The 17,853-nt window shown below is 49.3% G+C and overlaps 1 protein-coding gene across 1 annotated transcript; it reads right to left on the bottom strand.

Annotated features, from left to right (window-relative positions):
* Nucleotides 1–14,931: 14,931 nt before the first annotated feature.
* On the bottom strand, nt 14,932–15,968 carry LOC125534324. The gene has a single exon (XM_048697578.1). The coding sequence runs from the start codon at nt 15,888–15,890 to the stop codon at nt 15,099–15,101; it is 792 nt and encodes a 263-aa protein (XP_048553535.1). The 5' UTR covers nt 15,891–15,968; the 3' UTR covers nt 14,932–15,098.
* Between the last annotated feature and the right edge of the window lie 1,885 nt (nt 15,969–17,853).

Here is a 17,853-nt window from a genome sequence, read left to right on the forward strand (position 1 = left end):
TCTAGGCCAGACCCAGAGATAATTTAAGTTTTGTGCGAACCAAAATTTTCATGCTGATGAGACATCCAAACAGTTTAAAACTACATCCAGTGAATGGTTGATATTTATTCAAGTCTACCAAACACGTTATAAGAGCATCTTCAATAGATGGTTCAAATGTAAAAGTAACTAACTTTTGGATCGTCTAAGGCCAAAAAAGCAGCTTCAACAGACGATTCATATGTAAAAAAAATTGGACCGCGGCCTTCTCGTGATGTAAAATACAACACCTCGCGGTGCAAATTTACATCACGAGGTGCATCTGGTCCAAAACCAGCCGTCGCCCGCGAACGCCCAACCGCCAGTTCATTTCCTTTCCCGCCCGCCCGTCCGTCCGCCACCGCCCCGCCGCCTCCACACCCCGCCGCCGCCCGCATCATATCCGGCCCCGCCCCCCGCCGCCCGCCCACCGCAATCCGGCCACGGCTGCCGCGCATGTCGCCGCCCCGTGCGCCGCCTCCTCGTCCGCCCCGCCCCGCCGCAGCTCTGACCCGTCGCAGCTCCGCCCGGCCTCGGCCCGCCCGTCGTAGCTCCGACCCGCCCCGGCTCCGTCCGCCACCGCCCCGCACGCCGCCGCCGCCCCGCGGCTCTGCCCCGCCCGGCTCCGTCCGCCACCTCCCCGCAGCTCCGCCCTGGCCGGCTCCGTCTGCCACCGCCTCGGCCGCACGCCGCCGCCGCTCCACCGCTCTCACCGCTCTCCGATGGCGCCAAAGAAGACGCCGAAGGGTAAGTCGGGCTTCTTTGGCGTGAGGCAGAAGCCCTCCGGTAACTTCGGAGTGAAGTTCTCCAACGTCGGGACGCGTTGGTGGATCGACACGTACCCCTTCGCCCACGAGGTTGCGCGTGCCTACGTTGTGGCGGTGTGGCGTGCCGAGAGGCCTCGGGAGCACCTGAACTTCCCAGAGATCGAGAGTCGGGCGGAAGCGGAGATGCTTGTGCCGCAGGGCATCAAGATGAAGGAGATCCCGACGAAGAAGAAGACGATGAAGAAGCCGTCGGTTGTCGTCAGTGCCGGCGAGACCGACGAGGAGGCGATGGCGAGGTTTGCTCGGGAGCATCCGGAGTACGTCCAGGCCGAGCTGGAGTACTACTGGAAGCGTGAGGCGGAGCAGAAGAAGAAGGGGGCGAAGAAGGAGGACGAGGCCGGTCCCTCGACGGTGATCCCCATCGAGTCCTTTTCTGACGATGAGGAGTAGTTTATCTAGTAGTTTGAATAAGTAGTAGTTGAAGTTCATGTATGAAACTATGTTAAATTTGATATTTAAACTATGTTGAATGGACTAGTAATTTGTCGCTTTAAGAAATTTGCATTTTCATTTTGGATCATTTATTGAAGTTGCTCTTTTGGACCATCAATTTGGACTATCTGTTGGAGTTGAGTCTTTTTTTGAAATTCCAAAACGCATTTTTTGACGGTTTAAATTTTACATATTCGATTTTGGACCGTTAAATTTTGAACCATCATGCTCTAAACGTCAGTCTCTCCCTTCCTCTCCGATTTTCACGCGCGAAACTACTATGCGGACGACACTTCACCGCACGAACTTTGGACGACGGAGGAATTAACGGTGCTATCCAGTGTTTGGTCTATGCATGGATGGCTTGATGTACCGTGTCGTCTGAAAATCGTTCAGATTTGTCGTGTGTGTAGCAGCGTTGTTTCACGCGTGGAGGAGCACATCACCGGTTCCCAATACCGTCGTCTATACGTCGTCCCACGCAAACCGTGCCAGCAACGCCCAAGTTCCGAAACTACTCCCGAAGTTCCCCTGGCGGAACGTCGCGGTCGGCACGCACGGCGCCATTATAAAACTGAGCACATAGGCAGTGGCACTGAGCAGGGCCACTGACAACGTAAGCGGTGCAGGCAAGCACCAGAGCAGAAGTCGGTTAGAGAGAAGGTGCCAAGGCACGCACCTACCTCTACGCAGCAACGCACAGTAAAGCGCCAGCAGCAGCTTTTTGGGTCAAGAGGAGCCACGGGCCGGCGCCAAGTGTGGCGCGTGCGTGCCCGTGGCGCCTGCGTGCGACCGCCTGTGGACGTGGATCAGTGGGAGTGCAAGAAAGCCAAACCCCAAAATGCCAAAGGCGTAGGTGCAGCATGCATGCATGCATGCACGTCCGCCCAGGCTTTTCGTGCGGCTAGCTAAATAATTGCACCTCGCGACTTTCCACAGCTCTCGCTCGCTCGCCGATGGACGCGACCATGGTGGTCTGGTCTACGCCTGGATCGGCCTCTCCTTTCCGTGAACCCGAGACATGCCATGCCGACGGGCACGCACTGCGCAGTGCGTGGTTTCCGTGGAAAACTCCAGGGAGGCCCAATGGCATACGGGACAAGTGTAGTAGTGGAGCACAGTGGTTTGATCGACAGGGGGTGAACATTTTGAGAATTAGCAAGTCCTGTTTTTCACGAATGCATTATTCAGAGCCTTGCTTCATCACAGAGGAAAGCTACCACTGCCCCTGGTCAGGGAACAGTTTTACGCCGCTGGATTGGATACCAAACCCCGCTGACGAAGCAACAGCCACACTGGCCGAGCTCGAGCGCCACAACGCCCCCCTACTGTATCAGTCCTCGAGACTCTCTCTGACACCAGCTCAGAACAAAAGATAGTACTATTGAGCTCTGAAGAAGAGCAGTGAAAAACTGAGAACGCTCACTAAATACTACTCCATGAAAAAAAAGGAAATATTGTTAGAATAAATCCGAGGCATACCGTCGATCATTCGAGGACCAAGCAATCACACAAGCACGACACCGAGATTTGTTAACGAGGTTCACCGATATGGCTACATCCCGGGGCCTGACTACGGGGGCTCCTCCCCGTGACACCGTCACAATACCGCACCCGGTCGCCCTGGACACCGGCACATGCCGCCGGCTTCCCCTGCGTTCCAGTGCTATTATGTTGGCATAGGTTACATTGTGTGTCTACCCCCACTATATATGAGAGGCCTAAGATACAAGTGTCCTACTTGAACACGACTCCATATCCTATCTAAACACAATACAACTACAAGTCCAACTATAACCTACTTTGTACACCATATTCGACACAACTCTAACAAACTTCACCTTGGCGAATATTCTCCACCACCTTGAATTTGCCAATGTATCAAATTTCCGTGTACATTGAACTTGAGTTTATCCCATGAGTATCGCTGCTACTCCAAAGACTTCATGGGACTCCACCTGCAACTTGTAGTCCCTTCTTTTCTTGATCATAGTCAACACTCGAGCAAAATTAAGTTCGTCATTACTCTAGTTTGTGCTCCCAACTTCCAGAGTACCTGTTCATGTCATCACACACTAATCACTGATCTGCGTGAAAATGAACAACTCACATATTGGGTGTCACATAAGAGTTACCTGAACTCAACATCACCGCTCCTTTCTTGACCGCCTGTCTGAAACTTGAAGGAATTTCACCGTTGCTTGTAGTCATCCCGAGTCAAATTCACAGTTGTCTCACCACATGTATGACCACCAGAGCCCTGGCTCGTCTCCATGTCATGTGCGTACTGCACGCCTCGCCACTATTACCGTGTCGAGCCTCCGCTGTCTCGGTCGAGTCTCAAGGGTTGCAAACCCACACCACTCAACCCCCACAGCAGAGTACCACCGATCATCACCGACCGATGACGAGCTTCATGCTTCCATCAGACCACTGGGCTCCAATCCAAACTGCATGTCACTCGTTTTTTCCCCTTGCTGAATAGGCTTCGATTCCCTGAATCCTTACTTCGTAGCCCCTCAATCCAGCTCCACCTTCAACATGACTCCATGGTGGTTGTACTTGCCACTCCGCGCCTCATCGACTCCAAGCTCTCATGTGCACCGTCTTGAATCGACCCTGCGCCATAGTCTTGTCGAAGCCACACAAGCCCTCGGGCCTGCGTCACGTGTTTCCACGCCCAGAAGTCGGTCACCATCAGCATCACGCTCCTATGTCGTCGTCACCGATCCCACCTTCGTCTTCTGTACCAACCGACTCACGTCGATCCGTCAGACTGTCTAGTCCGACCCAGCCGAACTCATTCAACTGTATGACACATTCAAGGCTCCCAAATCGTCTTCCGCGAATTCTCATCCATCACATGATACTTCCATCTTAGCTGACATGACTTCCCGCAACGCTTTCAAGAATCTCTGTTGTACCAACAAATTTTTCATCCTTGTCTGCCATAATCCAAGGTTTTCAGTTCCGTGAACTTCTCCACCTCAAACCTAGTACCCGTTGGCGCCATGGTTCTTCATATGACCGACTATATGAAAAAATACCCTAGCTGTCCACACAATGCCCCAAGTACACAAACAAAACCTCTGTGTACTACCAGCAGTCAAACCAAAAATTATTTGGCCTTCACGTGATGGCTCGGCTCCTTGCACAAAACTCCGATGCTAGCTTTGCTTTGCCTCGTCCTAGCCTTCCCGATGGATTCGTAACATGTCAGGTCGAACGTCGCTGGGAGCCGAGAGTACAAATAATCATTGTTGAGGACGTAGCAGTCGGGACAGATATTGTGAGAACAATCCTTCTCATGCGACCATGAGAAAAATTTCCAAATCGATCTGACACAGCAAGATTTGAAGGACCATACCTAGACAAATTTAGGGCCAGTTCTTTTGGGCAATTCTCCCAGAATTGACCCCCTCCCCAGCTTCTCCCATAATTGTCACTCTATCTTTTTTTAGAATTCCTAGTTAATTAGACCTTAACTAGCTAGGAATTGTAAAAAAAAGGAGTGGCAATTCTGTGAGAAACTGAGGAGGGGGTCAATTCTGAAAGAATTGCCCAAAAGAACTGGCCCTTAATCTTTCAACACCACCATTGACGCCGAGAAGGAGATCTCATCGTCGAACGAAGGGCCGAAGATTGCTTACTGTATACGATGTCATCTCCGATGAATAAGATGGCCACCAAAACCCAAAAACCAATCTAATCTAATGAAAACACTACTAATATTAAGAACTCTACTCATAGATCAGGTTCCCCACCCCTCCTGACGCCGACGAGTCTGGCCAGAGGAGGGGGACCCGATCTATGGTGGAGGCACATACTAGGTTTTCAGAGGACCTCTCGTGGCGGCGGTCAAAACTTGAGAATTAACTTGTCTTTTTCACAAATGGATTATTTCGAGGAGTGTTACAGAGAGTAAGAGCATCTACAATAGGTATCCTTAAATTCTCCTCAAACGTCCGCAGACACATCCGATCAGAAGAAAGAAAGGGAAAGGTGACCCGATCAGATCCCTCATATCATCCCTACACGTCCGGGCTATCTACGGACCGTCATATTGAGGACAAATGTAGGAATGATATGAGGCTCGTGAACGTGCCCGGTCAGTCCGCCACATAGGACGCGGTCCACCCCTATTCTTTATTCATTATTTCTGTTCTCTCTCTTCATCTCAACCAATCACGTGCAAGTGACAGGACATACTTGGAAGAAAATGAGGAGTATGACTGCATGGACAAATAAATAATAAAGGCTTAAAATGCACACATCCAGTTGTTGGGGAACGTTGCAGAAAACAAAAAATTTCCTACGGTTTCACCAAGATCCATCTATGAGTTCATCTAGCAACGAGTGATCGGATTGCATCTACATACCTTTGTAGATCACGCGAGGAAGCGTTCAAAGAACGGGGATGAGGAAGTCGTACTCGACGTGATCCAAATCACCGGAGATCCTAGCGCCGAACGGACGGCACCTCCGTGTTCAACACACGTACGGTCAGCGTGACGTCTCCTCCTTCTTGATCCAGCAAGGGGGGAGGAGAGGTTGATGAAGATCCAGCAGCACGACGGCGTGGTGGTGGATGCAGGGGTCACCGCAGCAGGGCTTCCCCGTTCTACTACGAGAGGGAGAGGTGTAGCAGGGGAGAGGGAGGCGCCAAGACTCAAGGGTGCGGCTGCCCCCTCCCCCCCTTTATATAGGCCCCCTAGGGGGTGCGCCGGCCCTAGGAGATGGGATCTCCTAGGGGAGCGGCGGCCAAGGGGTGGAGTGCCCCCCAAGCCAGGTGGGGCGCCCCCCCACCCTAGGGTTCCCAACCCTAGGTGCATGGGGTGGGCCAAGGGGGGCGCACCAGCCCACTATGGGCTGGTTCCCCTCCCCACTTTGGCCCATGGGGCCCTTCGGGATGGGTGGCCCCACCCGGTGGACCCCCGGGACCCTTCCGGTGGTCCCGGTACAATACCGGTGACCCCCGAAACTCTCCCGATGGCCGAAACTGCACTTCCTATATATAATTCTTCACCTCCTGACCATTCCGGAACTCCTCGTGACGTCCGGGATCTCATCCGGGACTCCGAACAACTTTTGGGTTACTGCATATTATATCTCTACAACCCTAGCGTCACCGAACCTTAAGTGTGTAGACCCTATGGGTTCGGGAGACATGTAGACATGACCGAGATGGCTCTCCGGTCAATAACCAACAGCGGGATCTGGATACCCATGTTGGCTCCCACATGCTCCTCGATGATCTCATCGGATGAACCACGATGTCGAGGATTCAAGCAACCCCGTATACAATTCCCTTTGTCAATCGGTACGTTACTTGCCCGAGATTCGATCGTTGGTATCCCAGTACCTCGTTCAATCTCGTTACCGGCAAGTCACTTTACTCGTACCGTAATGCATGATCCCGTGACCAGACACTTGGTCACTTTGAGCTCATTATGATGATGCATTACCGAGTGGGCCCAGAGATACCTCTACGTTATACGGAGTGATAAATCCCAGTCTGGATCCGTGTCAACCCAATAGACACTTTCGGAGATACCCGTAGTATACCTTTATAGTCACCCAGTTACTTTGTGACGTTTGGTACACCCAAAGCACTCCTACGGCATCCAGGAGTTACACGATCTCATGGTCTAAGGAAAAGATACTTGACATTGGAAAAACTCTAGCAAACGAACTATACGATCTTGTGCTAAGTTTAGGATTGGGTCTTGTCCATCACATCATTCTCCTAATGATGTGATCTCGTTATCAACGACATCCAATATCCATAGTCAGGAAACCATGACTATCTATTGATCAACGAGCTAGTCAACTAGAGGCTTACTAGGGTCATGTTGGTGTCTATGTATTCACACATGTATTACGATTTCCGGATAACACAATTATAGCATGAATAAAAGACAATTATCATGAACAAGGAAATATAATAATAATCCTTTTATTATTGCCTCTAGGGCATATTTCCGACAGTCTCCCACTTGCACTAGAGTTAATAATCTAGTTACATTGTGATGAATCGAACACCCATGGAATTCTGGTGTTGATCATGTTTTGCTCTAGGGAGAGGTTTAGTCAATGGATCTGCTACATTCAGGTCTGTATGTACTTTACAAATATCTATGTCTCCATCTTGAACATTTTCATGAATGGAGTTGAAGCGACGCTTGATGTGCCTTGTCTTCTTGTGAAACCTGGGCTCCTTGGCAAGTGCAATAGCTCCAGTGTTGTCACAGAAGAGTTTGATCGGCCCCGACGCATTGGGTATGACTCCTAGGTCGGTGATGAACTCCTTCACCCAAATTGCTTCATGCGCTGCCTCCGAGGCTGCCATGTACTCCGCTCCACATGTAGATCCCGCCATGACGCTTTGCTTGCAACTGCACCAGCTTACTGCCCCACCATTCAAAATATACATGTATCCGGTTTGTGACTTAGAGTCATCCAGATCTGTGTCGAAGCTAGCGTTGACGTAACCCTTTACGACGAGCTCTTCGTCACCTCCATAAACGAGAAACATTTCCTTAGTCCTTTTCAGGTACTTCAGGATATTCTTGACCGCTGTCCAGTGTTCCTTGCCGGGATTACTTTGGTACCTACCTACCAAACTTACGGCAAGGTTTACATCATGTCTGGTACACAGCATGGCATTCATAATAGACCCTATGGCTGAGGCATAGGGGATGACACTCATCTCTTCTATATCTTCTGCCGTGGTCGGACATTGAGCTGAGCTCAATTTCACACCTTACAACACAGGCAAGAACCCCTTCTTAGACTGATCCATATTAAACTTCTTCAATATCTTATCAAGGTATGTGCTTTGTGAAAGACCTATGAGGCGTCTTGATCTATCTCTATAGATCTTGATGCCTAATATATAAGCATCTTCTCCAAGGTCCTTCATTGAAAAACTCTTATTCAAGTAGGCCTTAATGCTATCCAAAAGCTCTATATCATTTCCCATTAAAAGTATGTCATATAATATGAGAAATGCTACAGAGCTCCCACTCACTTTCTTGTAAACGCAGGCTTCTCCATAAGTCTGCATAAACCCAAACGCTTTGATCATCTCATCAAAGCGAATGTTCCAACTCCGAGATGCTTGCACCAGCCCATAAATCGAGCGTTGGAGCTTGCACACCTTGTCAGCATTCTTAGGATCGACAAAACCTTCCGGCTGCATCATATACAATTCTTCCTTAACGAAACCATTAAGGAATGCCGTTTTGACGTCCATTTGCCATATCTCATAATCATAGAATGTGGCAATTGCTAACATGATTCGGACGGACTTCAGCTTCGCTACCGGTGAGAAAGTCTCATCGTAGTCAACCCCTTAAACTTGTCGATAACCCTTAGCGACAGGCCGAGCTTTATAGATGGTCACATTACCATCCGCGTCTGTCTTCTTCTTAAAGATCCATTTATTTTCTATGGCTCGCCGCTCAACGGGCAAGTCAGTCAAAGTCCATACTTCGTTTTCATACATGGATCCTATCTCGGATTTCATGGCTTCCAGCCATTTGTCGGAATCCGGACCCGCCATCGCTTCTTCATAGTTCGAAGGTTCACCGTTGTCTAACAACATGATTTCCAAGATAGGGTTGCCGTACCACTCTGGTGCGGAACGTGTCCTTGTGGACCTACGAAGTTCAGTAGCAACTTGATCTGAAGTTTCATGATCATCATCATTAACTTCCTCTCTAGTCGGTGCAGGCACCTCAGGAATATTTTCTTGAGTTGCGCCATTTTCCGGTTCAAGAGGTAATACTTCATCAAGTTCTACTTTCCTCCCACTTACTTCTTTCGAGAGAAACTCCTTCTCTAGAAAGGATCCATTCTTGGCAACAAAGATCTTGCCTTCGGATCTGAGGTAGAAGGTATACCCAATAGTTTCTTTAGGGTATCCTATGAAGACGCATTTTTCCGACTTGGGTTCGAGCTTTTCAGGTTGAAGTTTCTTGACATAAGCATCGCATCCCCAAACTTTAAGAAACGATAGCTTAGGTTTCTTCCCAAACCATAACTCATACGGTGTCGTCTCAACGGATTTTGACGGAGCCCTATTTAAAGTGAATGCGGCAGTCTCTAAAGCATAGCCCCAAAAAGATAGCGGTAAATCGGTAAGAGACATCATAGATCGCACCATATCTAATAGAGTGCGATTACGACGTTCGGACACACCATTACACTGAGGTGTTCCAGGCGGCGTGAGTTGTGAAACTATTCCATATTTTCTTAAGTGTGTGCCAAATTCGTGACTCAAGTATTCTCCTCCACGATCTGATCGCAGGAACTTGATTTTCTTGTCACGTTGATTCTCAACCTCACTCTGAAATTCCTTGAACCTTTCAAAGGTCTCAGACTTGTGTTTCATTAAGTAGACATACCCATATCTACTCAAGTCATCAGTGAGGGTGAGAACATAACGATAACCACCGCGAGCCTCAACACTCATTGGACCGCACACATCAGTATGTATGATTTCCAATAAGTTGGTTGCTCGCTCCATTGTTCCTGAGAACGGAGTCTTGGTCATTTTACCCATGAGGCATGGTTCGCATGTGTCAAATGATTCGTAATCAAGAGACTCTAAAAGTCCATCTGCATGGAGCTTCTTCATGCGTTTGACACCTATGTGACCAAGGCGGCAGTGCCACAAGTATGTGGGACTATCATTATCAACCTTACATCTTTTGGTACTCACACTATGAATATGTGTAGCATTACGCTCGAGATTCATTAAGAATAAACCATTCACCATCGGAGCATGACCATAAAACATATCTCTCATATAAATAGAACAACCATTATTCTCGGATTTAAATGAGTAGCCATCTCGTATTAAACGAGATCCTGATACAATGTTCATGCTCAAACTTGGCACTAAATAACAATTATTGAGGTTCAAAACTAATCCCGTAGGTAAATATAGAGGTAGCGTGCCGACGGCGATCACATCGACCTTGGAACCATTCCCGACGCGCATCGTCACCTCGTCCTTCGCCAGTCTCCGCTTATTCTGCAGCTCCTACTTTGAGTTACAAATGTGAGCAACTGCACTAGTATCAAATACCCAGGAGCTACTACGAGTACCGGTAAGGTACACATCAATTACATGTATATCACATATACCTTTCGTTTTGCCGGCCTTCTTATCCGCTAAGTATTTGGGGCAGTTCCGCTTCCAGTGACCACTTTCCTTGCAATAAAAGCACTCAGTCTCGGGCTTGGGTCCATTCTTTGGCTTCTTCTCGGCAGCTTGCTTGCCGGGCGCGGCAACTCCCTTGCCGTCCTTCTTGAAGTTTTTCTTACCCTTTCCTTTCTTGAACTTAGTGGTTTTATTCACCATCAACACTTGATGTTCCTTTTTGACTTCTACTTCTGCTGATTTCAGCATTGCAAATACTTCAGGAATGGTCTTTTCCATCCCCTGCATATTGAAGTTCATCACAAAGCTCTTGTAGCTTGGTGGAAGCGACTGAAGGATTCTGTCAATGAGCGCGTCATCCGGGAGATTAACTCCCAGCTGAGTCAAGCGGTTATGTAACCCTGACATAGTGAGTATGTGCTCACTGACAGAACTATTTTCCTCCATCTTACAGCTGAAGAACTTGTTGGAGACTTCATATCTCTCGACCCGGGCATGAGCTTGAAAAACCATTTTCAGCTCTTCGAACATCTCATATGCTCCGTGTCTCTCAAAACGCTTTTGGAGCCCCGGTTCTAAGCTGTAAAGCATGCCGCACTGAATGAGGGAGTAATCATCGGTACGTGTCTGCCAAGCGTTCATAACGTCTTGTTCTGCAGGGAGAACAGGTGCTTCACCTAGTGGTGCTTGTAGGACATAATCTTTCTTGGCAGCTATGAGGATGATCCTCAGGTTCCGGACCCAGTCCGTATAGTTGCTGCCATCGTCTTTCAGCTTGGTTTTCTCTAGGAACGCATTGAAGTTGAGGACAATGTTGGCCATTTGATCTACAATACATGTTGTAAAGATTTTAGACTAAGTTCATGATAATTAAGTTCATCTAAATCAAATTATTCAATGAACTCCCACTCAGATAGACATCCCTCCAGTCATCTAAGTATAACATGATCCGAGTTAACTAGGCTGTGTCCGATCATCACGTGAGACGGACTAGCCAACATCGGTGAACATCTTCATGTTGATCGTATCTTCTATATGATTCATGTTTGACCTTTCGGTCTTCTGTGTTCCGAGGCCATGTCTGTACATGCTAGGCTCGTCAAGTCAACCTAAGTGTTTGCATGTGTAAATCTGTCTTACACCCTTTGTATGTGAACGTTGGAATCTATCACACCCGATCATCACGTGGTGCTTCGAAACAACGAACTGTCGCAACGGTGCACAGTTAAGGGGAACACTTTCTTGAAGTTATTATGAGGGATCATCTTATTTACTACCGTCGTTCTAAGTAAACAAGATGCAAAAACATGATAAACATCACATGCAATCAAATAATAATAGTGACATGATATGGCCAATATCACATAGCTCCTTTGATCTCCATCTTGGGGCTCCATGATCATCTTGTCACCGGCATGACACCATGATCTCCATCATCGTGTCTCCATGAAGTTGCTCGCCAACTATTACTTCTACTACTATGGCTAACACGTTTAGCAATAAAGTAAAGTAATTTACATGGCATTTCTCAATGACACGCAGGTCATACAAAAAAATAAAGACAACTCCTATGGCTCCTGCCGGTTGTCATACTCATCGACATGCAAGTCGTGATTCCTATTACAATAGCATGAACATCTCATACATCACATATATATCATTCATCATTCATCACTACTTTGGCCATATCACATCACAAAACACTTGCTGCAAAAACAAGTTAGACGTCCTCTAATTGTTGTTGCAAGTTTTACGTGGCTGCAATAGGGTTCTAGTAAGAATGTTTTCTTACCTACGTGAAAGCCACAACGTGATTTGTCAACTTCTATTTACCCTTCATAAGGACCCTTTTCATCGAATCCGCTCCAACTAAAGTGGGAGAGACACACACCCGCCAGCCACCTTATGCAACTAGTGCATGTCAGTCGGTGGAACCGGTCTCACGTAAGCGTACGTGTAAGGTTGGTCCGGGCCGCTTCATCCCACAATACCGTTGAAGCAAAATAAGACTAGTAGCGGCAAGAAAGTTGACAACATCTACGCCCACAACAAATTGTGTTCTACTCGTGCAAAAAGAACTACGCATAGACCTAGCTCATGATGCCACTGTTGGGGAACGTTGCAGAAAACAAAAATTTTCCTACGGTTTCACCAAGATCCATCTATGAGTTCATCTAGCAACAAGTGATCGGATTGCATCTACATACCTTTGTAGATCACGCGCGGAAGCGTTCAAAGAACGGGGATGAGGAAGTCGTACTCGACGTGATCCAAATCACCGGAGATCCTAGCGCCGAACGGACGGCACCTCCGTGTTCAACACACGTACGGTCAGCGTGACGTCTCCTCCTTCTTGATCCAGCAAGGGGGGAGGAGAGGTTGATGAAGATCCAGCAGCACGACGGCGTGGTGGTGGATGCAGGGGTCACCGCAGCAGGGCTTCGCCGTTCTACTACGAGAGGGAGAGGTGTAGCAGGGGAGGGGGAGGCGCCAAGACTCAAGGGTGCGGCTGCCCCCTCCCCCCCTTTATATAGGCCCCCTAGGGGGTGCGCCGGCCCTAGGAGATGGGATCTCCTAGGGGGGCGGCGGCCAAGGGGTGGAGTGCCCCCCAAGCCAAGTGGGGCGCCCCCCCACCCTAGGGTTCCCAACCCTAGGCGCATGGGGTGGGCTAAGGGGGGCGCACCAGCCCACTATGGGCTGGTTCCCCTCCCCACTTTGGCCCATGGGGCCCTCCGGGATGGGTGACCCCACCCGGTGGACCCCCGGGACCCTTCCGGTGGTCCCGGTACAATACCGGTGACCCCCGAAACTCTCCCAATGGCCGAAACTGCACTTCATGTATATAATTCTTCACCTCCGGACCATTACGGAACTCCTCGTGACGTCCGGGATCTCATCCGGGACTCCGAACAACTTTCGGATTACTGCATATTATATCTCTACAACCCTAGCGTCACCGAACCTTAAGTGTGTAGACCCTACGGGTTCGGGAGACATGTAGACATGACCGAGATGGCTCTCTGGTCAATAACCAACAGCGGGATCTGGATACCCATGTTGGCTCCCACATGCTCCTCGATGATCTCATCGGATGAACCACGATGTCGAGGATTCAAGCAACCCCGTATACAATTCCCTTTGTCAATCGGTACGTTACTTGCCCGAGATTCCATCGTCGGTATCCCAATACCTCGTTCAATCTCGTTACCGGCAAGTCACTTTACTCGTACCGTAATGCATGATCCCGTGACCAGACACTTGGTCACTTTGAGCTCATTATGATGATGCATTACCGAGTGGGCCCAGAGATACCTCTCCGTTATACGGAGTGACAAATCCCAGTCTTGATCCGTGTCAACCCAATAGACACTTTCGGAGATACCCGTAGTATACCTTTATAGTCACCCAGTTATGTTGTGACGTTTGGTACACCCAAAGCACTCCTACGGCATCCGGGAGTTACACGATCTCATGGTCTAAGGAAAAGATACTTGACATTGGAAAAACTCTAGCAAACGAACTATACGATCTTGTGCTAAGTTTATGATTGGGTCTTGTCCATCACATCATTCTCTTAATGATGTGATCTCGTTATCAATGACATCCAATGTCCATAGTCAGGAAACCATGACTATCTATTGATCAACGAGATAGTCAACTAGAGGCTTACTAGGGACATGTTGGTGTCTATGTATTCACACATGTATTACGATTTTCGGATAACACAATTATAGCATGAATAAAAGACAATTATCATGAAGAAGGAAATATAATAATAATCCTTTTATTATTGCCTTTAGGGCATATTTCCAACACCGGTCACTAAACCGGACGCGTCCATGTACGATTAAGGGGTTAGATTTGCTAAGTCTGGCTCTAAATGATCTAAAGCTTACACTGCCCCCGGTCAGGGAACAGTTTTACTCCGCTGGATTGGATACCAAACCCAAAACTCCGCTGGATTGGATACCAAACCCCGCTGACAAAGCAACACCCACTCTGGTCGAGCTCGAACACCACAACGGCTGGATCCCTACTGTATTAGTCCTCAGACTCTCACTCTCTCACAGGAGCTCAGAACAAAAGCTACTATTGAACTCTGAAGAAGAGTGCAAAACTGAGAACGCTCGCTAAATACTACTCCCTCCGTTCCGAATTACTCGTCGCAGAAATGGATGTATTTAGATGTATTTTAGTTCTAGATAGATCCATTTCTACGACGAGTAATTTGGAACGGAGGGAGCAGTACTCCATTCTTCAGTTGAGCTTAATCTTCATGTATATCAGTGCATTGGAGAGTCGAGTCATGTTATCTTTCTTTACCCAAGAAAAAAGGAAGAAATATGAGCACTGATCATTGGAATCATCAAAGCCTCGTTTCGCAACTCGATGCTCTGATTCAGGACTTGGTTTCCTTTGCCAAGAAAAAGAAAGAGCGCTTGATTTTTCAGCATTTTGGCCTAGAGTGAGAGCAGAGAAACATGGAACAGAGTTTGGTTTTGCAACCAGAAACTGATGCATCATCCAGCCACAGATCATGTGGGTTACACCTACACTCTCCTAGGAAAACAAGTGCAAGAACTAGCAAATCCGACGAGCCATACAACTGAGGTCTGAGGAGCCAGAGCAAAAACAGTGAACCGGATCAAGATCTACGAGGAGAAGAAGCGCGCGGTGAAGTTGGACGACGACGAGGAGGCCCGGTTGGCGTCGGCGACCGTGCCGGGCCACAGCGTCACCGGCGGCCGGCCGTCGAAGACCGCAGGCGGAGGGCACGCCAGCACGCCCAGCGGCGGCAGCTTCCTCATCATGGGCAGCGGCGGCGAGAACGCCCCATCCTCCTGCCCTTCCTCCGTGATCCCGCACCGCGACGGCGAGGCGTCCGGCGTCTCGAACGGCGTGTCGTGCTCGTGCCCGGCGGCGGCGCCCCGCTCGTACACCGGGTTGGAGATGTACATGAGGCCGTCGCTGTGCGCGGAGGAGGAGGAGGAGCCGCGGGCCGTGGGCTCGTCGGACCGCGGCGGCGAGGGCGACGGCGAGGAGCGGCGCGCGGGCGACCACCGCCACACGGCGGCCTCCAGCCTGGGGATGGCGAGGAGCAGGTCCTTGCGGGTGGGCGCGCACATGACGCCGTGCGCGTAGTAGAAGGGCGGGGTGCTGGTGAGCGCCTCGCGCGCCGTGGTGGTGGCCGTGGTGGCCACGGACGCGTCGTCGGCCGTGCCAGTAATGTGCGGCGGGGATGAGGACCCCGCGCCCCCATGGCCGTGCTTCGGCCACTTGTGCGGCGGCGCCTCCATGGCGTCCGCGCGGAGGCGGCGGCGGCGGAGGTGGGAGCAGAAGAGGTCGGCGAGGAGGAGGATGACGATGGTGAGGAAGACGGCCAGGCTGAGGGCCACCATGACGCTCACCCCCACGCTCAGCCTCGACACGCCGTCGGTCGCCATCTCGGCCTCCGCCCTCAGCCCGCTCGCCAAGCCCGTGGTCAGCTGGAGTGGCGAGTGCGTGTGCTGTACTTGCAACGAATGAAGTGGTCACTGCCTCACTGGTGAGTCAAGCTCTGGTGGCAACAAAATAGAGGACTAGTCCCTCGGTTAGAGCGGCTATCTCATTGTCTAATCAAAGTGGCCTAATCTAATCCACTGTTTGTCTCGTAACGATCAACTGCCGTCGGCGTCGCCGAGGCGAGCCAGCCCTTCCAAAAGCTAGGGCCTAGTGCGCTTAGCGACATGGATTAGGGCGTTCTTAATGGTCTGCACAGGCCTGCCAGAGGTACCACGGCGTGGCCGGGGCCTTTCGGTGGCGACGTGGGGCAGAGTTGTCATGGAGAGCAGAGGCGGTTCTGCGGGGTGAGCACTGAGCAGCGCAAAGGAGAAAGGAGACGGTCTCGCGTGGAGAAAAGGAGGGAGGAGACGGGGGTGGTTTTGGCGGGAGAGGGAGGTCGCCGGTCTGTTTGGTGCAGGTGCGGATCCAAAGATTCTGCGGTTTTCTGCTCTCTGACCACACGAGGCTGCACGGGTCGTGTGTGCATCATTAGAGGGGCCGTGGCCATTGACCGTCGGCGTGTCCCTACTGCATGACTGGCATTTGCCCAAGTCGTAGCCTTGGTCGTGCTCGTGCTCGTGCTCGTTCTTCAAACATGCAGCTTTGCTTCAAACTTTGTGGCGGGCCAGTACATTCAGGCAAAGGCAAATACTTCCTCCATTCCACAATGTAATGCGTCCGTGTTTTCCGAGATTCGACTTTGACCGTAAATTTAACCAACGAGACCGACTACGATGGGATCAAAAATTATATTACCGATTCATCTCGAAAATACGAATTCAGTGGTATAACTTTTGCTCCCACCGCAATCAGCTTGATGGTTAAATTTACGGTCAAAGTTAAATCTTGAAAAGCGCGGGCACTATATTGTGGAATGAAGGGAGTACTAGTACTACTATACTTCCTTCGATCCAAATAATTTTCACTGATCTGTTTTTGAATGGTTTTCTGTTAATTAGCTCAACAATTCTCTTCTTCTTAACTAATTGATGAGGCAATTCTTTCGCCTCCATTTCAGAAATAAGTTTTCCCCTTTTGGACTAAGGTCGACCTAACTTAATTCAAAACTACGAAACTAACTATGGATCGGACGGAGTACTATACAACACAGGCGAACAATACTACATGCACACACCACGCGGCGAAGCATGAATGGCGAAACTGTGTAAACCATTTGTTTTCTACGAATAAATAGCTAAAAACTATCACAATTAAGGCGAACCTTAAAAATATACTACCACTCTCGTGGCAATTCATCACAATTGGTAGTTCTTTTTTGTCATGGTTCTAAAAAGTGGTATTTTTTTGGTAAGGGTCATCCTAATTGTGATAGTTATTAGCCATTCACTTGTTTTCTGCAGATCATTCAAGTCCCTCGGAAAAGCTAAAATCTTACAAAGATTAAAGTTTGGTTATGGATGATTTTCTACAATGCCAACCAAACATGTTCATTACTTTTGTACTCTCTCCTCGAAATAATTGAGTTTTTAAGGTTCATTATTCTAAGTCAAACTTAATTAAGTTTGACCAAATATGTATGAAAAAATGTCAACATCTACAATGAAAAAATGTTTCATTAGTGTCGGGTGGTAGGTGCGACATATGCCAACGGGTGGCTTATCATTGTGGGATCCAGTAAGACGTCGCCGGTGCCTGGAAGCGGGATGAGGCGAAGACATGCACGCCGGCGAATCTTACCCAGCTTCAAGGCTCTTCGTGGAGATAACACCCCTACTGCTCCTCTGCGGGGTCTCCGCATGATCACTAGATGAACGAGTGGCTACAAGATGCTCCTTGAGTTGTTTGGCGAGAAGAAGAAGAAGGGCACGGCTAGCTCTCCTCTCCTTTGCATGGGTGCCCCGGGGG

Source organism: Triticum urartu, chromosome 2 (assembly GCF_003073215.2).
Source record: "Triticum urartu cultivar G1812 chromosome 2, Tu2.1, whole genome shotgun sequence".
Taxonomy (NCBI): Eukaryota; Viridiplantae; Streptophyta; class Magnoliopsida; order Poales; family Poaceae; genus Triticum; species Triticum urartu.